The 24487-nt window shown below is 44.9% G+C and overlaps 1 protein-coding gene across 1 annotated transcript in view; it reads right to left on the bottom strand.

Moving 5' to 3' along the window:
• DNAAF8 (dynein axonemal assembly factor 8) overlaps nucleotides 1-24487 on the bottom strand; it is a 151232-nt gene that overhangs the window by 76981 nt on the left and 49764 nt on the right. Inside the window, exons 11-13 of the mRNA XM_084641312.1 lie at nucleotides 23624-23818; nucleotides 21065-21220; nucleotides 15551-15745 (exon numbers count right to left, since the gene is read on the bottom strand). Of these exons, the coding sequence (XP_084497438.1) occupies nucleotides 15551-15745; nucleotides 21065-21220; nucleotides 23624-23818 (546 nt within the window). The remainder of the gene's footprint in view (nucleotides 1-15550; nucleotides 15746-21064; nucleotides 21221-23623; nucleotides 23819-24487) is intronic.

Genomic DNA, 24487 nt, shown 5'->3' with positions numbered 1-24487 from the left:
GCTTGGATCATCCCGGAGAATAGCCATGCAGCGGTAGGAGGGGTGAAGGGATCATCCCAGAGAATAGCCATGTGGTAGGGGGAGGGGTGAAGCAATCATCCCAGAGAATAGCCATGAGGTGGGGTGGAGGAAGGTGTGTGCTGCACATCCACCCGAAAACCGCAGCCCCTCCTTTTAAACATTAAACCGGCATTGCTTGCTATGGGAAAGGATGGTGCTGCCGTTTGAAACTGTTCCCATGTTATGAAGGCAGAAGAAGCCAACCCCGCATACCAAAAGGCTTATCATGGCGTACCAAAAGGCTTACCATGACTGCCTGGAAACCAAATTCTGTTGCTCAGCCATGTGTGATGTGTCACCATACTGGCAGGTGCTCAATATAAAAGGCAAAATGTGACCTTGTACCTAAAGCACATGTGCTGTCTGCTGTGAATTGCTTGATTCACTGTGAAAGAGTCTCCCTTTTGTTCTCCGAAATGTATCATCTTAAATTTTACTCTCCCTTTTTATCTCCCCCCAGGTGCAAATGTTTCTATGTTACCACTATCATCTCCATCCCTGAGGTTATCGCAGATTAGAAGGCGAAAAAAACGCACTCACGATGTCATGTTTTCCAAGCTCATGCAGTCCTCCCGCACTGATAGGGCACAGCTTAATGCATGGAAGCAGAGGCCAGGAAAGCATTAAGTGAGCACGAAGAGCAGAGGCAGGAGGTGATGCTGAGGCTAATGGGGGAGCAAATGGACATGAGGAAGCATCTGTTGGAGCTGCAGGAAAGCCAACAGGAGCACAGACTCCCGCTGTATCCATTGTATAACTGCCTGCCCTCCTCTCCAAGTTCCTATCTTCCTCACCAGACGCCCAAGAATGCGGGGGGGAGGCTCCAAGCACCCAGCCATGCCACTCCACTCCAGAGGATGGCCCAAGCAACAGAAGGCTGTCATTCCAACAGTTTTGATTTGTAGTGTGGCTACAATGAGCAATGTGGCCTTGTCCTTCCCACCTCCCACACCCCACCCCACCCCACCCAGGCTGCCTTGTCAGTTATCTCATTTTTTTTAATTAATAAAGAAAGAATGCATGGTTTCAAAACAATAGTTACTTTATTTCCTTTGCCAGCTGTGATCGAAGCGGGAAGGGTGGTTGGCTTACAGGGAATTAAAATCAATAAAGGGGGCGGGTTGCAGCAAGGAGAAACACACACAGCTGTCACACCAAAGCCTGGCCAGTCATGAAACTGGTTTACAAAGTCCCTCTGATGCGCAGCACACCTAGCTGTGCTCTTCTAATTGTCCTGGTGTCTGGCTGCTCAAAATCGGCTGCCAGGTGATTTGCCTCAACCTCCCACCCCGCCATAAACATCTTCCCCTTACTCTCACAGATATTATGGAGCACACAACAAGCAGCAATAACAATGGGAATGTTGGTTGTGCTGAGGTCTAACCTAGTCAGCAAACAGCGCCAGCGAGCTTTTAAACGTCCAAAGGCACATTCTACCACCATTCTGTACTTGCTCAGCCAAAAGTTGAACTGCTCCTTACTACTGTCCAGGCTGCCTGTGTATGGCTTCATGAGCCACGGGAGCAAGGGGTAGGCTGGGTCCCCAAGGATAACTATTGGCATTTCAACATCCCCAATGGTTATTTTCTGGTCTGGAAAGTAAGTCCCTTGCTGCAGCTGTTCATACAGACCAGAGTTCCTGAAGATGCGAGTGTCATGTACCTTTCCCGGCAATCCCATGTTGATGTTGGTGAAACGTCCCTTGTGATCCACCAGTGCTTGCAGCACCATTGAAAAGTACCCCTTGCGGTTTATATACTGGTTGGCAAGGTGGCCCGGTGCCAGGATAGGGATATGTGTTCCGTCTATTGCCCCACCACAGTTAGGGAACCCCATTGCAGCAAAGCCATCCACTATGACCTGCACATTTTCCAGAGTCATCACCCTTGATAGGAGAACGTCAATGATTGCATTGGCTACTTGGATCACAGCAGTCCCTACAATAGACTTGCCCACTCCAAATTGATTCCCGACTGACCAGAAGCAGTCAGGCGTTGCAAGCTTCCACAGGGCTATCGCTACTCACTTCTCAACTGTCAGGGCAGCTCTCATCTTGGTATTCCTGTGCTTCAGGGCGGGGGAAAGCAACTCACAAAGTTCAAGGAAAGTGGCCTTACACATGTGAAAGTTTCAGAGCCACTGTGAATCATCCCATACCTGCAACACGATGTGGTCCCACCAGTCTGTGCTTGTTTGCCGGGCCCAGAATCGGCATTCCATTGTATCAACCAGCCTCACTGGCGCCATGATGTCCCAATTGCTACAGCCCGTGCTTTCAGGAATGTCTGTGTCCATGTCCTCATCACAATCATCCTTGTGCTGGTGTCTCTTAGCCCAGTTCTGCACATACTCCAGGATAATGCGCGAGGAGTTTACAATGCTCACAACAGCAGTGGTGAGCTGAGCGGGTTCCATGCTTGCCATGGTATGGTGTCTGCATGGGTAACCCAGGAAAAAAGGCACAAAACGATTGTCTGCCGTTGCTTTCATGGAGGCGGGGGGGCAACTGACAACAACTCAACAATGTTTTTGCCCCATCAGGCATTGGGAGCTTAACCCAGAATTCCAATGGGCAGCGGAGACTGCGGGAACTGTGGGATAGCTACCCACAGTGCACCACTCCGTGAGTCGATGCTAGCCATGATATAAGGACACACTCCACCGACTTAATGCACTTAGTGGGGACATACACAATCGACTATATAAAATTGATTTGTAAAAATCGACTTCTATAAAATCAACCTAATTTTGTAGTGTAGACATACCCTCAGCAGCCCTTGGGCAGGGCACCCATCTGGTGGCACAGTCACAGGAATGTGGATGTGCTGCAGCACCTGTGGGTAGTTGTGTCTGGGTGATCACACCGCTCCCTCAATCACTTGTGGGCACTCCGTAGCACGTGAGCCAAGTGTCTCTCAGAGAGAGACCTTACCAGCACCATTTTCAAACTGGAGACCCCAGCTCTCTCCCTCTGCTGTTCACGATGTTCAAACAGTGCTGTTTATTGTAGGAAATCCCTTATTTCCCTCCCTATTGTTGCTCTACTTCTTACAGTCCTCATGCCTAAGCCCACAAGATCTATGATGGCCCCACGAGCACTCTTGGTGCTATCACGTAACTGAACACAAACAGGGTGTTACTCGTACATGAGCTGTGGTGTTGCATGCATGCAGGCTGACCCCAGCACAAAAACTCACCCCCATGAATATTCAAGAAGCTGAAAGAGAAAGAGGGCAAAAGTGATCAAAGCAAACTTGATCCAGAATGTGGTGAAATCTCCATGGAAACCTTTATTGCTATTCACACAGCTCTAGTTAGGACACAACCTAACATAGTTTAGGAAACTTGAGGGAAAGGCTGACTCTTGGTTTGCCCCATTGTAGGAGTTTGAGTGTCAATCTCCATTTCCCATTTCTTACATTATTTCACTACCTTTTTGTTACTTAAATCAAATGAGCCAAGCTGTCAAGGTTCCTCCCCCACTCTGAACTCTAGGGTACAGATGTGGGGACCTGCATGAAAACCTCCTAAGCTTACTTTCACCAGCTTAGGTTAAAACTTCCCCGAGGTACAAATTAATTTTATCCTTTGTCCCTGGATCTCCACTGCCACCACCAAACTCTAACTGGGTTTACTGGGAAACGTAGTTTGGACACGTCTTTCCCCCCAAAATCCTCCCAACCCTTGCACCCCACTTCCTGGGGAAGGTTTGGTAAAAATCCTCACCAATTTGCATAGGTGACCACAGAGCCAAACCCTTGGATCTGAGACCAATGAAAAAACATTCAGTTTTCTTACAAGAAGACTTTTAATAGAAGTAAAGAAATCACCTTTGTAAAATCAGGATGGTAGATACCTTACAGGGTAATTAGATTCAAAACATAGAGAATCCCTCTAGGCAAAACCTTAAGTTACAAAAAGGACACACAGACAGGAATAGTCATTCTATTCAGCACAGTTCTTTTCTCAGCCATTTAAAGAAATCATAATCTAACACATATCTAGCTAGATTACTTACTAAAGTTCTAAGACTCCATTCCTGGTCTATCCCCGGCAAAAGCAGCATACAGAGAGACACAGACCCTTTGTTTCTCTCCCTCCTCCCAGCTTTTGAAAGTATCTTGTCTCCTCATTGGTCATTTTGGTCAGGTGCCAGCGAGGTTACCTTTAGCTTCTTAACCCTTTACAGGTGAGAGGATTTTTCCTCTGGCCAGGAGGGATTTTAAAGGTGTTTACCCTTCCCTTTATATTTATGACACAAGTCCTGTCTCATTGACACCTCTGCAGCCTCAAGTAAGTAAGAAATTGTATGGTGGTAAATAAGGGCAGAATTCAGTTGAGATTACCTATTTCCCATTCACTATAAGTGACACTAATCTCAGTAACATCAGGCTCAAGCCTATTGATTTCAGTGAAGTAACTCCTGCTACTGGAATAATAATCTGACCAAAAGACCCTCTCATTGATTGTGCAGGAAGGGAATGAATTACAAATTATGGGCCATTTTAAATTGCAGTGACTGTGACAACAAAGGTACACACCTGCAAATAGGCCCTAGACTTCTTAGGTTTTGAAAATCAGGCCATTTATATATTTATCAGCCACATTGCTAGTTAGCAAATAAAGGAGTGATGTCTAATGGACGTCATGGAATCAGAGGCCTCTATACATTGTACCCATGATATGTCAGATTGTATTGTCTGGCAGTTATCCCAAATATGATATTCACAGAGTCATAGAAAGTGGAGGTAGGAAGTCCTATTGGTTGATCTAGTCGACTCCTCTCCTCACGGGTCAATGCCCCACTGGTGCCTACAATATATTAGCTAGTGTTTAGACCAGTCTAGTTTTAAATGTCCGAGAAGAGGGGACCTCCAGCACTTCCCTCTTTCAGCATGCATTGTATAGAAATCTAGCCACATATTTAGGGGAGAATCATGTAAACACAGATGGATAAAATTCTTGGATGAGCCTTGCTTTGGACCATAATGTACTATCCCCTGTTGGGTAGCTGAGTGATCCCACTGTTATCAGGAACTATGAATAATGTCAAAATCATTCAGGGCCCAGGGAAGCCCATTTATTTCTAATCTTTTCTGCCGCTCCTTTTCAGCATGAGTCAGTGTTGGCCAGCTGGATGCATGTTGGCGCACAACAGGAGTGACATTTTCATTTCTCTTGACCCAGGCCCTGTTCCCAGGCCTCTCCAAAAGAACTTGTTTCAATAGGGGAGTTCAGTCTCCTGTGATCACCTTCCGGGCTCTAAATATAAACTCTGCCTTATCCTCTATTTTCTATCCATGTCTCTTTTCACACATCCCTCCAAACCCCTGCTCTGCCAGTGATGCCTCCTAATCAGGGATGGTTGAAAATGTTCCATCAAAACTATTTTTGATGGAGAACTGGGTTTCTGGCAAAATGATTTTTTTCACAAAAAGTGGCTGCTTTCCATGGAAATGTTTTATTTTTCTTTGAAAACCAAACACTTGAAAACCAAAATATTTCTATTTGGACATAATGCTGCAGTCCCACATGGGAGTTCTCGTTCAATTGCCTCATGTCCCCATTCTCCTCTAAGGGCTGGGCTCCCTGGCCTGACTACATCTCCCATGATGTACCCCTTCCCATCTCCAAGAGGGGAGATCATGGTACATCATGGAAGCTCCACACAGCCAAGCTAAAGGTTCAAAGGACACATAGTATGTGTTAGGATCAAGGGTCAAAGAGAAGTGATGGATAAAGGGGTATAAGTGACATGCCAGTAAGGGAGCGTAACATACACTGAGAGAGAGGCAGGAAGGAGGTGTAAGTTATATCAGCTTAGCCTCAGGACCTGATTTTCTTCCCACTTCCTCCACTGAAATGATCAGTGTTGCACCAGTGGAACAGTGGCGTGAGAGCAGAATCAGGCCCAGAGGCCCCATTAAACCAGCTTACACATCATGACTGAAAGCCCCCCTGTTATCTTCAGGGAAAGTGGGAGAGAATCTCTGCCTACGTTCTAGCCACTTTGCACCACTCAGGGGGTGTAAAGTGGAGGAAGCTGGCCTTCAATGGCTGCTGAGAATTCCCCTAATAGGAGAGCTCTCTGCTGGCACAAGGCAGCATAATCAGCTCCTATGCCAACTGCCCCCAACACCCTGGCACATAGGGTGTGTCAGAAATGAAACGGGACATAGTAGAACAATTCTCACTCATTGAACATTTGATAGCTGCTTTCAGCTACCTGAAAGGGGGTTCGAAAGGGGATGGATCTAGATGTTCTCAGTGGTAGCAGATGTCAGAACAAGGAGTAATGGTCTCAAGTTGCAGTGGGGGAGGTTTAGGTTGGATATTAGGAAAAACTTTTTCACTAGGAGCGTGGTGAAGCAGTGGAATGTGTTACCTAGGGAGGTGGTGGAATCTCCTTCCTTTGAGGTTTTTAAGGTCAGGCTTGACAAAGCCCTGGCTGGGATGATTTAGTTGGGGACTGGTCCTGCTTTGAGCAGGGGGTTGGACTAGATGACCTCCTGAGGTCCCTTCCAACCCTGAAATTCAATGATTGTATGGTCCCTTGGGGACTATGAGCAACTGACAGAAGTTACAGCAGCCCCAAAGCTGCTCTGACTTACCCTGGGGCTGGAGCAGCCTGATCATCTCCCTGACAGCCCCCTACCAAGCAGACCTTGGCACAGAAAAAATCTGGGCCCATAGCGTTATTCCCAAGAGGACTAGGGTGCCCCGTTCCTACCTGATGGCATCCTGTGTTTTTCTTTATAACTGTCAAATTTCTTTGTTGTTGTTCAGGAGACATACTCAGATTTCTGTCACCTGAAGGCACTGGAGAAGATTGCTCTATAGCATAGCTGAGACTGAAAACAAACATTACTTTTTCTTAAAGAATCATTAAAAAGCAACCTAGAGCCATTGTTTTGTTTCAGACAAGACTGCAGAGATGAAGCCAGACACAGTTAGGGGAAGAGATTTCACAGCACAACAAAAATGGGTTGCAAAATACAGAGCAGAAACAATGAAAGTAGGAAGGGGAAGCATATTCTACAGGAGCCTGGTTACTCCGGCTGTCGCACAAGAAAACAATGAGCTCTGACATTTCCCTTCTTGAATGCAAGCATATTCTGCACTCATTCCCCACAAGAGCTAAAGAAAAGGCTTGACCATCAAACTATGTCAAGAGAATCTGAAAATAATCTTTATGTAGCAAATAGAATCTACTAGCCTGAGAAATGTTTCCCAGCCAAAGCAGGAAGCCATAGCCGGATTTGCGGGAGGGAACACTAGCTACTTCCTTATCTCATCCCCAAAGCCCTTGGTGCTTCCCAGCATAAGAAACAGAAAGAAATGCTGTTCAAATCCTCCATGAGAAAGTCATTGGCTTTCCTCTCTACCGCCATAGAAGGATTGGGTGCCTCAGAGACTCTCCTAGCTCCTTCGCATGATCCACATTAACTATCTCCACCAGCTCATTTGGCATCTTCAGGTTTAAGCCAAGATGAGTGGCAGGAGCACTGACAAAGGAGCCACCAACCTCAGCTGTGTCAATGCCATTGGCAGATAAAGCATCAACAGCATTAAAGAAAGTGCCAGGGACACATGCACTGAAAGCTGGTGCTCAGGCACCAGTTGTGAGACATATTCAAGACCCAAGTCTGATGCAGCACAGCAGGAACTGTTTACAGCAGGGACTTCCGATTTACATGGCAAGGACCCCAGAATTAGGCTGCAAGGACCGCTGATTTGGGGCATTACTGCTAAATGCTCTCCCTTCTCTGCCACCATGTGGTCCAATCCCTTGTGTTATTTATTGTGATACTAAATTCCATTTGTTTTACAGAACTCCCAGAATTTCAATGTGGGGCAGATTTTAGTATTGAAAATGCATGAATGCATTGTGCAATCAGCCTGGGGCTGGTGGAGGTTTGGATGGCTAGGGAGAGGGCAATTAGGGTTTCTATCACGCAGGATGGCGGGGGCGGGAGGGCAGTCCTGGATACTGGCATACACAAGATAGTTGAGAATTTGGTACTGGGATGGGTATATACCTTGCTTTCTCTTCTTCCCACTTTAGGGCAGGGACAGAGGTGATTTTAAGCGTAGGAGGAGGTAGCACTGAATTCCACATTCCCATCCTCCAGCAAACGTTGACAGCAACTAGATACCCCACTGCACCCTCCTCCCCTAGTATGTACCACCACGTCCAGCTATGATGGATAAGAATGTTAACTGGATGGTTCTGCTAACCAATCATCTGTGGAATAGTTAGCCGTGTTCACAGTTAATTTACAGTCATTCGGCTCCAGAGTGAACAAACCACTGTGATGAACTGGATCAATTCACACCTCTCCAAGCTTGTTTCAGGCAAACATCATCATGTTAGTTTAAATTTGGGTTATATTCCGAAGGTCAGCTTTTCAACCATAAGTTTGTCAATGGCAAAACTCCCACTGACTTCAGTGGGGTCACGATTTCATCATGTTTTTTCACTGTAAACTGAGATTCTGGAGTGTGTTAATGCAGCAACTCGTAAGTCTGCAATTAGGCATCCATTTGTACAGCCATATTATCACTGTATACATGGGGTCTGGGGCATCTGAGTTACTGACAGGGGAGTGAGTCAGCCCCAAGTGGACTCAGCACTGGGTGAGTGGTCTGACCAATCAGGTGAAATGTGAGGCATATATAAGCACTGAAGCCAAGGCAATGTAACGAGTTCATCGGGCTTTACAATAGGTGTAGGAATGCCTGGTAGCTGGCCTCTCAGTACCAGCTCAGGAAGAGACTGAATAGCAGGAGGCCTTGACTAATCAAGGACTGGTGAGGTGTTACTGTTGCAGGTGAGTAGCACTCCTTGATTAGGATTTTGATCTGTGCTTTGAGAGGTGGTGCCTTGGCCTTGCAATCCAGCACCATCCAGGGCAGGCATCAAGCATGCCAATCTCTCAGCATCCTCCAGTGACTCCAGCTGGAACAGGCCGATCACTCTGAAGATGACGAAGCACTGTTGTGGAGGGTCGATCCTGTCAGACATGCATTAAGGCAAAGTCCTAATGCCCAGTTCAGATGCTTTATAACGAAGCCCTTGAAGATTTGGCATCAGGCTTAACAGAAGCTTCAGAGGAGGGCAGCACAGCCCTGAGGCACACACTGGGACCTGAGAGCTCCCAGATCCCACATCCAGCCAAGTCATGGTGCACCCAAGGCATCTCAGGTAACTGTCATATCCATACATGAAGGACCCGATATGTCCACACCTGGGGCGTAGCTTGAAGCCACTAGACTGTTTCTCAGACTGTGTGAAAAGAAGAGAGAAAGATAGAGCACAGGCAGCAGTAAAAGATTAATAAAACATCTGAAGAGCTGTGAGGCGCTGAGCCCAGACCACATTACTTAATGCAATTTTTATTTATTTGTTTGACAGAAAACAGTTAGAGGTAGCAGCTCTGCAGCCAAGAACCTAATGAGAATCAGGTGAAGATGTCAGTGAAGATGATTAAACGCTGATGTGATGGTAGCAGCAGTTGTGCAAGGGAGCTCCTCCATAAGGCCAGTCCTTGCTTACAGACAGCCCCCCAACCTGAAGCAAATACTCATCAGCAACTACAAACCACACAACAGAAACACTAACCCAGGAACCAAACCCTGCAACAAACCCCAGTGCCAACTGTGTCCACATATCTATTCAAGGGACACCATCATAGGACCTAAACACATCAGCCACACTATCAGAAGCTCATTCACCTACACAGACGTGTATACGCCATCATGTGCCAGCAATGCCCCTCTGCCAAGTGCATTGGCTAAACAGGACAGTCTCTATGCAAAAGAATAAATGGACACAAATCTAACATCAAAAATTATAACTTTCAAAACCCAGTAGGAGAATACTTCAATCTCCCTGGTCACTCAATAACAGACTTAAAAGTGGCAATTCTTCAACAAAAAAACTTCAAAAACAGACTCCAACGAGAAACTGCAGAACTGGAATTAATTTACAAACTGGACACCATCACATTAGGCCTGAATAAAGACTGGAAGTGGATGGGTCACTACAAAAACTAATATTCCCCTTGCTGATACTCACACCTTCTTGTCAACTGTTTGAAATGGGCCACCTTGATTACACTGAATTCATTAACACTACAAAAGTCATTTTTCCTCCCTTCTTGTCAACTGTTGAGAATAACTCACTTCCATCTTAATTGAATTGGCTCATTAGCACTGACCCCCCACTTGGTAAGAGAACTCCCATCTTTTCATATGCTGTGTATTTATACCTCTCTACTGTATTTTCCACTCCAGGCATCTGATAAGGTGGGTTTTAGCCCATGAAAAGTTATGCGCAAATAAATTTGTTAGTCTCTAAGGTGCCACAAGGACTCCTCATTGTTTTCCTCCATCAGCTGTGATGGTAAAAGCTGCTAATAAGAGGCAGGTGCTGTTCACCCTTACCAGGGGTAAGTGCATGGTGCTTGTTGATAAGACAATGTAAGGCATTAAAACTCTACAGCTATGGGATTTGTCAGTCACATGCTAAGAGCAGAGATTCAGGAGTGGGGAGATATTATAACACATATATTTTGGAGAAGAGAATGAACATCACATCTATAAGGCATTGCAAAACTCTAAAAGTTCTTGTCAGCTGTGTCATATAAATGCTGTTATTCAAATATCCCATTAATATATTCTCTGGGAAAGAGCTTCTTAAATATTAATCAGAGAACAGCCCCAGGAGGTCATTCTGCTGATGCAAGATAGTTCCCCATCATACATTTTCTTGCGCTTTCTCTAGTCTTGTTTTAAATGTCCCAAGTGATGGGGGATTTTAACCTCTTCCCTTGGGAGACTAAAGCCTAATTGATCGAATTCAGAATGTTCAGACCAAGAAATTCCCAAGTGGCTCCTCATTCTTCATGATCTTTAGAGACTATATCCCTGTAACATGAAGCACACTCTGGTATCAACTGTACTGGACTGATATATTTTGTTGCAGCTAGAAGTTTATACCTATCATTAAACCAGAATGATCACATCTGTGAAAACTCAGACTCTGCTTTGGTCTTTTGTATGTATGGCAGTAGATCTCTTATGTGGCATGTTGTTCACAAATTCTGGAGGCAGGTTGTTTTCTAGGGGGCTGTATCTGTATATTAACAGAGTGAAGAAATACTACAGCAATTAATTTTGTATGCCTTCGGTGATATGCCTTCAGTCTTCATATAGCCACCAAGTGCTCTTGCTACCCCATATTGTGCTGTGTTGTTATTTTTTGACAACACGCATCCTCAGCTTCAGTGGAGTTACACCCAGGAGAATTTGGACTGGGCCCAAAACTCCAATCATGGTCAATGGGAGTCTTGCCTCAGTAAAAAGTAAGGAACTCAGGATGGGCCCATTATTAATCAGAACTATCCCATGAAAAAGGAAAACAAGCCTTCACTTGTTGGTGGAAGTCAGCTGGGAGCTAGCTAATTTACAGGGCTATGGCAGAGCTACTGGAGGATTCCACCATGGGCAAGTAAAGCAGAGCTAGTGCTTCACAGCTGAGTAAGTTTTGATCCACCTTCCCCAAGCAGGAGCCCCCATCCTCTCTTGGCATTTGCTCCAGATATAATCCACTTCCCTGATTCCCCCAGCAGGCTGGGAACTAGCACAGACTGGGAGCCCAGGGTGACTCTGTGCAGAGTGGCCAAGAAAAAGCAGGCATGGACTATGAGACTGCCTGCCCACTTGTGCTCAGAGCACTGCTGAAGGTACTAAGGAGGTAAGTCTTGTTCACTTGGAACTAAGGAACAGGAGAGGGGAAGGAGGTTATCAGGACAAATACAGAGCATCCCAAGGGTTAATATGAAGATGCAGTTAGTTGTATTTTATATTAAAATGAAGCAATCCCCTTTTTGCTGACATGGAACACTAACTGCAAACCTCCACAAGGATTATGTCACTCCTAACCTAACCTGGGGTTTTAATGATCCCCTTGTGAAATTGCTCTGGATATCCAAAATGAAATACTGCAGATCGATATAAAGTATGTATAGCATTAATAACAGAGACTTTTAAAGTAAGGCACCAAAGGCAAAATGATCTATTTTGGGACTCAGAATCTGCTGAGAAACTACTGGACCAACTGACTGAAAACTAAATGTTGTCTCTCTCTCTCTCTGACAAAGAATCTGTATAACGATTAATGCTACTGACCGGTTACCCGCTGTGCACAGAACAAGGCTGGACTAAGGCATCCTATTACATTTTTATCCCATTTTCCTCTCTCCCCACTCCTGTCCACTTGTTTGTTTCATCGATCTTTTTGCATCTTGTCTTTTAGACTGTAAGGTCTCTGGGACAGAGCTCTGTATTTATTAACCATGTGTCCAATGCTCTGCACTATGGGGTACCAATCTAGTTAGGACTCTGGTCCCCATTGTGATATCAGTGATAACTATTAATGATCACTGGTGCTACACCAGAGTTTTCAAGCTGACAGGCCTGATTAAAGCTAACACTGAATTTCACATGTAAAACCGATATGGTGCTGGCTTTTAGTAACTCTGGGACAGATTGTCCCCTAGTGTCAATCAGCATGACTCCACTATAGTCAATAGCACCAGTCCCCATCAGCTGAGAATCTGGCCGATTCTAGCTTGCTTAGAGAGATCAGAATTTTAACTGAAAGTTTCATGTTTTAAAAGTGGGTTGACCTGGTTAAAGGGCCATGATGTGATGTGGCCTTCACATAATTAAGAGAGTGATCCCAGGAGGTGCTCAACACCTGAAATTGAGGGGGAAATCTGGCCTTTTATCTAACTTAATTTCTTCTAAGCAGGCGAGGCTGAGATAGATCCCTCACACAGAAAATGGGTTTGCTGCCTGACTGTTCAATTTCTAATGATTTATAATTCCCCTAATAAGGGACAGACATAAAAGCTCTCCCTGATTTAAATAAGGCCTTATTCTATGCCTTACAAATAAGCACCAGATTTATCTTGTACAATATACTGGGTAACTTTTCAGCACTTGCCAGTACTTGAAGCCACGTTGGCTGCACATCAATGAGAGAGAAGCTGCCTTTTCAGTCAAGGAGGCGGAACATCATATAGGCAAAACTGTAAGTGCTATGTTAGTGCCTACCTCTTCCTTATATTGACTGGTGTTGGGTAACTATTAACCCCTGATTAGAATTATATAAGAGGTATTGTACTGCATCAGTTTCAAAGGAATCGGCTCAGTCGTGAAACAACACTGCTGTGTCCACTGTTTCCTGGGATTGTGTATCTGTGTTTATATTGGCCTGGAAATTATGGGAAAACAACATGACTGACAGATGCTGCTGATGCTACGAGAAGGCAATGAGTGGGACACCGCCTGGGCAGCAACGGCTGAATGCATTATATCTAGGAAGGGAAGAAGAAGCACGTTCGCTGGTGGTCCTTGCTAGACCTTCAGGAAAAAGACCATTGCCGCCAATGCAGCCATCTGGTTGTTTACCAATCTGTAAGCATCATGGCTTCACCTCTCCACAGCATAGCATCCTCTGTGGGGATGAGCAGTGCTGGGAGCCCCCTGGAACTCAGGAAATGCTGTGCCTCCTGACATTCTGACTGCCTCCTGCAGGGAAATGCTAGGAGAACAAGAGGCTTAGCACATTTGTCCTGTAGCAATCATAATTTGTCCCAGAGAACTGTTTCTGTGAATGCAGCTGTGACCATTCACAATTAGATAGAATGGGCCAGTCCTATATAATGTCCAAGGTCCCTCAAAGAAACAGACATCTCCATTAAACCAGAAACACATGAACTCTTCTAGCATTTCATTCATTTGAGCAGATATTATGAAAGACATGTACATCCTGACAACAGTGAAAGGTTAATCTTTATGCTTCCTATGGATCATTAGACATGCTCATGTTAATGCCTTCCCAGGCTTAGTTTAGTCTGATAAGGGCTTCATCCTAAGAGGTGCTGAGCGCCATAATCCTCATTGACTGAAGGATAGGATGGGCAGGGACGCAAACCCATGCTCTAAAGTGTCCCTAGCCTGTTTGCCAGATGCTGGGAATAGGTGTGTGACGGTTTCAGTCACAGAGAGCCCCTTGGGACTGTCACCTGATGTGCTGAAATTACCTCTGAGCCCATTTTCCCTGCCACCTTGGGACTCCAGAACCCTGCCTTGTTGAGCCAGACACGCTAGCCTGCTGCAACACAGACTCAGGGTCTAGGCCTCACCCCCAAAGCTGCAGACTTTAACCAAAAACAGCTCAGCAGGTTACCTCTCCAGCACCCAGACACCCAGTTCCTAATGGGATCCAAACCCCAAATAAATCCGTTTTACTCATTTATAAAGCTTATACAGGGTAAATTCATAAATTGTCTGTCCTCTATAACACTGATAGAGAGATATACACAGCTGTTTGCTCCCCCCAGGTATTAATCACTTACTCTGGGTTTATTAATAAACAAAAGTGATTGTATTAAGTATAAAAAGTAGGATTTAAGTGGTTTCAAGTAATAACAGACAGACCAAAATAACCCAGCAAAATCACACAAGTCTAAGCCTAATACATTAAGAAACTGATTACATGTAACATCTCACCCCCAAAGATGTTCCCTTAAGCTTCTTTCATAGACTCCTTCCTAGTCTGGGCCCAATCCTTTCCCCTGGTACAGTCCTTGTTAGTTCCAGCAGACATCTCAGGTAGTAAGCAGGGGTTTTCTCATGACTGGCCTCCTTTTGTCCTGCTCCACCTCCTTTTATAGCTTTGGTACAAGGCAGGAATCTTTTGTCTCTCTGGGATCCCACCCCTCCTTCTAAATGGAAAAGTACCAGATTTAAGATGGCCTTCATTATTAGGTGACATGGCCACATGTCACTGTAAGACCCCTAGTCTCCATTCTTCCTGGGCTGGCCCACACAACACAGGAAGGTTTGCAAGTAAACAGAGCCCTTTACAGTTCATTGATTCTGAACCACCCTTAATGGCTTCCACTTAATATGTTTACATCAGTAATACAAGTTTATATCTTATTCTCCTGACTCCAGACATAGGAATAATACATGCAAACAAATAGGATGAACACACTCACTAGATTATAAGCTTTGTAATGATACCTTACAAGAGATCTTTTGCATAAAGCATATTCCAGTTACATCATATTCACATTCATAAGCATATTTTCATAAAGCATATGGAGTGCAATGTCACAAGGTGACAGGGGATGGATAACTTGATGATTACCTGTTCTGTTCATTCCCTCTGAATCACCTGGCATTCGCCACTGTTGGAAGACAGGATCCTGGGCTAAATGGACCATTGGTCTGACCCAGTTGGCTGTTCTTATGTTCTTACTGTAATGGGAGTTATGAGTACTAAGAGGGCTTAGGATCAGGCCCTAAGTCCTTACCTAGACCATAGGAAAAGATTCCTAATGGATGAAGGCCAACACCTGTTACTGGCCCTAGTCATGGTAGAACATAGAAACACACAGTTCACAGACAGTACCTTAGGGTCAGGGTTAAGAGCGGTGATGCAGTTGAGCCGTACAGCAGGAATCTCCGGAAGGAGTGGATATAGTTGGTTCTGGAGGCGACTGGTCAGTTCTCTGCTCCACCAGATAACATTTGGAAGCCATGTATGGGAGAGGTACGTAGAGATCTGCTGGTAAAAAATGGATGTTCCTCGAAGAGCTTCCTTAGCCTACAAACAGTGACATTTGATTAAACGCCTGGCCTTCAAGTTAACAGCGCACTGCAAGACAGCAGCACATATTATTTACAAAAAGCTTTTTATACACATGTTGCATGACTGGAGTTAAATGGGAGATGGAGGAGAGAATTTACCACAGTTCCCAATGCAGACCAGCAGTTATACTTCCAGCTTTGCCACTGATCCTTGGCTGGCTATCTTCCCCTCTCCTGTCAAACCCACCAGCAGCACAACCCCTTCCCTATTTTAATGATGAAACAGTTGCCTAGCATTTTCTCTCATTCAGCTCTCTATGCCCTACCCAGCCTTGCATATAAGTACAGTACAACTAAACAGGAGGCAGGCAGGCTGGGGACTAGCACGGAGGTGAGACCCTAAATCCATCACTAAGGTAGAGAGGAGGTTGCTAGCTCCAGTTGAAGGGGGATGAAGAGGGCACAGGCAGGCACAGACAAGTTCTTCATCTGCTGAAGTGGTATGGACGCCCAAAAGGCTGGGAGCCCTGAGTGATGGACAGCATGTCTCAGTTATTTTACATCTGGACTTTACAGCCAATTGAAGTTGTTAAGGCCAATGCTGCTCTCCATAATAAAGCTTTATGGCTAAGCCAGCTAATCATTTCAGTAGTTCTGGCCAAGGGGCAATGCTATGAATCTCATCAGTGTTCTACAACCAAAGGTGACCAGTAACTTTCTTTTGGCTAGGGGACGTTCCACTTGTTCTGCAGCCCAGGGGATGACTGTATTATATAAATCTTTGTGAAGGATCACTGCTTTTAATTATAACCAGATTCTGCCTTTCTGAAGCTGGGGGTGGGGGGAAACTATTTCATTAAGGGAACCATAAATCAGTCTAATGCTGTATAATATTCACTTAAGAAATCTTTCACGGGGCTATTTTACAGGTCTGAACAGTGGTATTCATTTGATTTTTTAATAAGATTGTTATTAAAAACACTGAAACCCAATCTTTGTTCTACACTGTTGGGAAGTTACAGATCTCTTTGGTTTCCTCTCTAAACCCACTTGTCCCTCCAAATTGGTTCTAAACAACTAGGGCTGCCAGAGAGAAGACTTTTCCCAAACAGGGGCCAGCCAACAGGGGCCAGCTTGTAAATGATCAGGATTAATAGTTATGCAAAATATCTTCTCTCTAGCATCTGTTCTGGTACCTTCAAACAAAAGCACAAACTGTAAAGGTCTCAGACTCAATCCTCAGCTCATTCAATGACAGAGACTCCATGGAAGTTATTTTCATGCACCACAAAATTGTTTAGTGTTAGCAAGTGTATAGAAAACAATCAGGTTGCTTTATTTAGTGATAGCCTGCCTAACTGAAAACACTGTTTAAATTCTTAAAGAGCATGTGTCATAAAAATCTGATTCCCATCAGACATTCCTCTAAATACATCTTGTTTATCAGGATGCAAAGGTTACAAGAGATAAATGTATCATTCTAACAACTCCAGGACCCTGATCTGTATAGGGAATGGGTAAACTTGTCTCGTTTCAATCACTTGTTTGGAAGGGGGACAGAAACTGGCATTCCAAAACCTACCAAAGCTGATGACAGAGGGGGATAAATTTTGAAGATTTGCTTGATTTATAGAAATAGATTTAAAAACAAAAGATGCTGTCATGGTTGAGAGATCGAAAGGTTGACCTGCCCAAGACAGCAGTTCCCTCCTTGAGGAGCCTGTTATATTTTTATTCAGAAACTATTAGACCTTGGGCTAGAGAAATAAAATCTGACAACAACAAAAGACATGCCGCTGCCAATGAAATGCCCAGTAAACAGAAAGCAGAAGGCTCAGGGGACTGGAATGGAGAGTGTGTCCTTTCTAGGTTGGTAGTGCCTGAAAAAAAACATTAGCATCCAATGGCCGATGTGAAATGAATAGGACAGGTCAGTCCAGTTCACAGTGGCCAAATGTCCACCTCTGCAGTCTGAGCTAACTACTATTATTATTACAAGTGTGGCAGGGCACCACCCTCAAGTACAACCCCTTGGTCTTGCAGGGACTCTCTCTCTCTTGCAGTCTTGCAATTGCAATGATTTACTCCCAGTCCACGACTTAAATCAAGATTCCCCCTCCTAGGGGGCTGATTTATTATTTTTCACGGTACAAACCCTTTAGCCCCTCAAGTCTACCCTTCCTCTGGGAGCTGGCTGCTAAGACCAACAAGCCTCCTTGCCTAAGTTCAGGAGTCCCACAGGCCTCCTCCCAGCGCCTATGTTAATAATTCAGTCCTTCCGGTCCTGCACTAAGAAAGTTCAGCAGCAGTGATCTTCCTCGTGGGCCTGTGTCTCTGGGAGCACCTCTTCTTCTGAGCCTCTTCTTTCTAGGAACAACCCTCTCAACTGAACTATGGCAGCCTTTTATCAGGCCAGGTGCTCATTATTCAATTAGCTGACACCAGCCATCTAGGCAGATAAATACTACAGGTTGGCCAAGATGGGCTTGTTCTCCTTAAAGAAGGCCCCCATAGTTAGACTGGGCCCTGACACCTCTTAAAGACTACTGTCACCACCACAGCTGGCCTCCCTGTTGGCAATCAAGCCAAAGCGACAAGAAATGCAAGGCCCAATGGGACTTAATGTCCTGCTCAACCTATGAGTGGTCCCACCATGTCATGGCTGTGCAATATTAGTGGACAGGCTGAGGGAAGTTAACACTTGCTCTGTGGACTGAAATAGGTCCTCAGTTTCCAGGACTAGCAATCCACTGCCTTTCAGCACTACATTCATGAAACAATATTAAAAGAAAAAAACATCACAATCCACTGTGGCTAACTTGATGTGAATCAGATACTACTGTGATGGGCTCAACAGACCAATACATAAACAGACAGACATTTTCTCTTTGGTAACATGTGGACACTAAATGTATCTAATAGTTTGCACAGCCAGTCATGTGTCTGTTCGCCATACTAATAAAAGAACTATGGATTACTCAAGCTGAGAACATTAAAATGTCCGGGTGCTAGACTTAAATTTTGACCATGACCTTGTACATTCTTTCGTAGATGATCTAAAAAATTTAACAACTCATATTGTCCTCAAATCTCACAACCAACAAAGTTATTTTCCTGGACAACAGAGTGACCATGAGATTTTGCACACCAAATTAAGCTAAGCCCCGATGACTGATTGCCATTGTTTCCATAAGAAACAACTAGAACGAGGAATGTTAACTGCTGCAAGAGAGGAATATTGTTATCTCATGTTGCCAGGTAAGATACTACACATTAGCACTGCAGCAAGAGACTAGAGCGGAGAGTCTGAACAGTGAAATCTGCCAGCTTTCTCTCCAGCAATAGCTGTGGCTGATAAGGAGAACAATAAAAGAGGCAGCAGTGAGTTGCTTTTGTTTTCATTGTCTCTGCTGCATCTGACATTTTTGAAAGTTTTTAGTGGTTCCCATCAGCTTACATCTCTGACAAGGGAACCAAGAGCCGCTGTACAAGTGTTGGAAGAAAGCAGGAAACAAAGGCAGTGTTGTAGGGAAGGGCATATGCTGGAGCCTCTGTAATGAGAGGAGACCTCTCACGAGAGGAAACATCAGTTGCACACAGGCCCAGTTTAAGGAACACCGTCCAGCTGGCTCATGTGTTCACCGTTGTGTGTATTAGCTGAACTGGGTACCAATGGCAGTGCATGCAAACAAGGTGGAAGGATTGTTCCATGATTTATTTCTGTGACTGGAAGCTCTATGCAGCACGTGCAGGCAATGTGGAATAAAATCAACCCCCTTCCCTGACTTCACCAAATGTTCGGAGCAGCCTAGGCCTGTAGCCTGCAAAATACATTCAATTATATGACACCAGATGGGACTTTTGAGCTGGCTCGGTGTTAACTTATTTCGACACTCTGATCAGCTCCATAGCTGAGGTGAACAGATAGTATCAAGGCAAGGGGATGGGGGGGGGAAGTCTCTTTACCACCCATTTGCTTGTGTTTCAAAGCATTTATCTTGGATCCAGTGGACCTAAGGCGGAAATCATTGTGATACCCTTAGGCAGTTTAGCAAGCTGCCTTTCCTCACCCACCCAGCTGCTTCTCCCCACAGTGCCCAGGCATCAACAGGAGGGTTTGCTTATTGTCTCTTGTGCAGTGTTTTAATTATGACATAAGTTGTCAGCGTCAAATCACATATTTGCAAAGCTTTGCAGCCACAGCTGTCACATTCCAGGCTAGCTTTATGATACTTCATGGGAAACTTAGTCTTCCCTGCTCACAGGCAGCCAGCTCCTCAGCTGTGGATGAGGAGCACTCACTCCATCTGAGCAGCGGAATGGGTTCTAAACCCAGATTTGCACCCCTACCCCCGACCTTTGATCTGGAGGTTGTGATGTGCCAGGCTGGATCTCTGGTGCAAGTTAGAACAGCATGAGGGCTGCTCATGGCCCCAAGGGGTCATTCTGGCAGCCAGGGATTTCCAGGATCCAGCCAGAGCCCCTTTTCCCTGGCCACATCAGCAGCCACTAAGTGGGGTTGCACAGAAACTGTGACTGTGGTTCTGTGCCACTCAAGCACCCCCTGTAACTGAGGGATCTGCCACTGGCTAGCTACACCATCTTTAGAGCTGCTTTGTGCCACCGGAGAGCTGCCAGTCCTCCCCAACCTAGCAAAGGGCTACAGTCAGTGCCTCAGCAGTGATTATATACAGAACGTTCATTCAAACATAGCCTTCAGGAGATCGGTACACTAGCACATCAAAGAAAAGTGTGTTTCCAAGGTGTTCCTGATACATCATTCAGTAAGAAAATGGTTAAGAGGACTAGATTACCACCTAATATTGAACTGACCAGGAATGGAAGCCAGGGCTTTGGATTCCAGGTCCTGTGAATTTAACAGCAAGACAATATGCCCTCTTAAGCAACATTTTCACATAGTAAAAATACAATCACAAAACCACCCTGCAAATTAAACAAGCTTTCCTTCTTTGACTGCTGGATAAAGATTTCTACACTGGGTATTGACAGCCACTGGAGATATATTGGCCAGCTAATGTGCAACAAACAGACAAAAGGTCATTGATGTATGGGGATGTATTCTGAGCTGCAGATTTCAAACTCGGCGCAGGTGAGAAGAGCAGAGTGGGAAATAGAGTAGAGTGTCTGTAAGTCCCCTGTCTGCTCCCACAATCCTGAGCTGGCAGCCCCTACTGTGATTTAGAGCAGCCTATGGACTGTTCTAAACTACGCTGGCTCCTAGGCATCTCAGCTGGAGTCAGGATATTCAAATCTGGCTCTTAATAAATACCAGAGCATTTCTGAGTAATGGACATGACAAAGTGTTGCCACTCACTTTATGCTTCCGGATCTTGGTGCTGTTCTGTGCCAGAGATTCGTCTGCTGGAATTAGGCAAGCGTAGAGTGCCAGCCCATCCTCTCGCCAGACCTGCTGCAGACCCAGCACCTGAAACGGGGCTTTGAGCCCACCTTTCACTTTCAAGGGAGGTACCTGTAAATTCATTTGAACAGATGCTTTCATGTTACACACAACTGCATGATGGCCTTTTCGGAAAGGGAGTGACAATACCCCTTCATCTGACTTGGCTGCTTTTGAGTGGAGATAGCTTGTATCTAGCTTGACTAAAGGAATAGCTAAGCTTTAGCCAGCAGTAACATTATAAAGGCCAAATTAAATAGGAATAGTAGGTGGTGGTAGGTCATGGGATTTATCTTCCCAGGAAGGACCCCCGTAACCTGAAAACTGTGCACTCAGTCAGCTATGCAAGAGCAAGAGAGACGTGCTGCTTGTATTAGCTCCCTAGCCTAGCAAGAAATGAGAATGGAGAGTCCCTGTCAACACTGTGCTGCAAGCTCTTAGCCCACAGCAGCACTGTACGCTGCCTTTATTAATGATAATGAGATCAATACAATCTCTGCTCAAAATCAATGCCAAGTGATGATGCCATTATAAGGAGCTAGCACAAGGTTCTTTAATAAGCCTACATATTCCCAAGTAACGATCAGTAATAGCCACAAATGCATCAGTCACTTTCCTGTTTTACTTAGACCAAGGCTGTTTTTTAAAAAAAATAGATTATATTTTTTGTTGCAGAGGGAAGTATTCTATTTTTTTAACGTACAGATTTAATCTGAAATGAGAAGGATATAAAGCCAGCCTGATAATGAACACTAGGTATCAAGCATATCAGTTTATTTCCAGAGACAAAGCTCTGGATTCATAAACCCCTTATTGGCCAAGACAAGAGCTGTAAGGCTCATAAATTCCTGAGGAAGTATGATGAATTTCAGCACACGGATTGCAGTGAGAGACCTTGCTATTCATGGTGGAAAGGAGACAAAAAGGAGTCCTGACAGGGATATAAGAACAGCCATACTAGATGAGACCAATGGTCCATCTAGCCCAGTGTCCTGTCTTCTGACAATAGCCAGTGCCAGGTGCTTCAGAGCGAATGAACAGAACAGGGGCAATTATCAAGAGATCTATCCCCTTTCATCCAGCCCCAGCTCCTGGCAGTCAGAGGCTTAGGAACACACAGAACATGGGGTTCCATCCTGACCATCTTGGCTAATAGTCATTGATGGACCTGTCCTCCTTGAACTTATCTAATTCTTTCTTGAACCCGGTTACACTTTTGGTCTTCACAACATCACCTGGCAACAAGTTCCACAGGTTGACTGTGCATTGCATGAAGAAATACTTCCTTTTGTTTGTTTTAAACCTTCTTCCTATTGATTTCATTGGGTGAAGGGGTAAATAACACTTCCCTATTCACTTTCTCCACAGCAGGCATGATTTTATAGACCTCTAACACATCCCCCCTTATTCATCTCTTTTCCAAGCTGAACAATCCCAGTCTTTTTAATCTTTCCTCATATGGAAGCTGTTCCATACCCTAAATCATTTTTGTTGCCCTTCTTTGTACCTTTTCCAATTCTCATGTATCTTTTTTGAGACGGGGCGACCAGAACTGGATGCAGTATTCCAAGTGCGGGAGTACCATGGATTTATATAGTGGCGTTATGATATTTACTGTCTTTTTGTCTATCCCCTTCCTAATGGTTCCTAACATTCTGGAAAATAGAAAACACCAGGAAAGAGATGGCAGCAAGAGGAGGAAGAGGCAGCAGGAGACCTGAGAGCTTGGGCATGGGGGAGAGGAGGGAGAAGGGAGATGCAATGGGAAAAAGACAGGGAGAGCAGCCACAGAAGGGAGTGGCAGCCTGGGCAAGGCCAGATTCCCTGACTTGGATCATGTACCATATGAGATGGAAAAAACAGGCAACTTTTGAATTATGAGGCTCTAATTCCATCGCAGGGCTCTGGTGACTACACAAGCCCCTCACTTTATGTGCCCATGGTTTATGCCATTGCTGGGATCTCTAGATAGATTTATAGACCCTGCTGCTTATTCCATGTGTAACATAAAGCTATTCTTCCAAGTGAGAGAAATGCCTTTAAAAATGCACTCTCAATACAGGGCTCAGGCACATTTCCAACCCCCTGCGTGGAGCAATTGCATCACTGGGAATAGCACTGCCGCTGCCTCCACGAAGGGAATTTCTGTAGCAGTTCGCTACTGGCGATTTTTTAAATGTGGAGGGCCAAGATTTCAGTGTTCCTCTGATTTTCATTTTTGTTCCTGTTACATGCTCTTTGCATACTCAAGGGCTGATCCAGCTCCCACGGACCTCAAAGGGAGTCTCTCCAATCACTTCAAGTTGAGCTGGATTGGGACATGATTTTACCTTGTTTGGGTCAGCCATTTTCTGTTGTGGTAGAGGAAGGAGAAGTATTAAGAGGATGATACATTTTTTTCCCCACCTTGGTATTTTTCTGGTGGACAAAATGTGGGGAGCCTGATTCTGTAGCATTTCACACTGTGTAACTCACCAGGGACAGAAGCCAGGTAACAAGAGCCTGGTAGATGCTGACTGCTGTCAAGACAGTGTCTGGGAAGCGTCCACTGTGCTGACCACATGTGGCTACCTGTCCACAACTGGCGAGCCAAATCGTCATGAGAAGCATCTCACAGTTAACGCTGTCTGCACTTGGCAACGTGTTAATAGCTGGCAAATAAGAAGCTTCCTGTTGAAGGAGAGTGGGAACATTAAACTAATTTGTATTATGAGGCCTGAAACAGAAAACTATATTGATTTAGATCAATACAACTGGCTGAATGCGACCATCGCAGGTGGCGGTAATAAATCTATAGGAACATGCATGTTTACAGCTTCACTTTTACATTTTATCCAAGAGACGGCACCTCTAGCAACCTATCACCTCCTAGCTCCATGCTGGGCATTGATTCTATACTGACCTATAGAGTTCCCAGCGCTACTTCCTGTAGCATGCTGGGCTTTCCTTAGAGCTCTCTCATCCATGTCCGGAGTAGGCCTAACACTGCTTAGCCTGTGGAAGCTAATGAGATCACAGCCAGAGGTAGTATGACTGGAGTCATTCAGTATTCATCATCAACCTTAAATGTTAATTACTTATCAGGGAAATGCCCTTGAATCAAGACTGATAAGAGTGATAGAGCTTGTATTACTGTCTGCTCTGCCTAACAAATCTCGCTGATCTATCATGTACATTTAAGTGAACTCTCACCTCATCACCTTGATTATAACTGAGTATTGGTATTTTGTCAATTAGGAGAAGAATCCCTCCCCCGCCCTTTTATTTTCAAATGCAATTCTCACAATTTTGCATTGGCCATTACCAGTTTTCCGGTAACATGCATTCAGTATGCTCTGA

This window comes from Lepidochelys olivacea, assembly GCF_965140295.1.
Source record: "Lepidochelys olivacea isolate rLepOli2 genome assembly, chromosome: 10".
NCBI lineage: Eukaryota > Metazoa > Chordata > Testudines > Cheloniidae > Lepidochelys > Lepidochelys olivacea.
The sequence above is the reverse complement of the archived record's forward strand: the minus strand, read 5'-3'. Positions and strand labels throughout refer to the sequence as shown.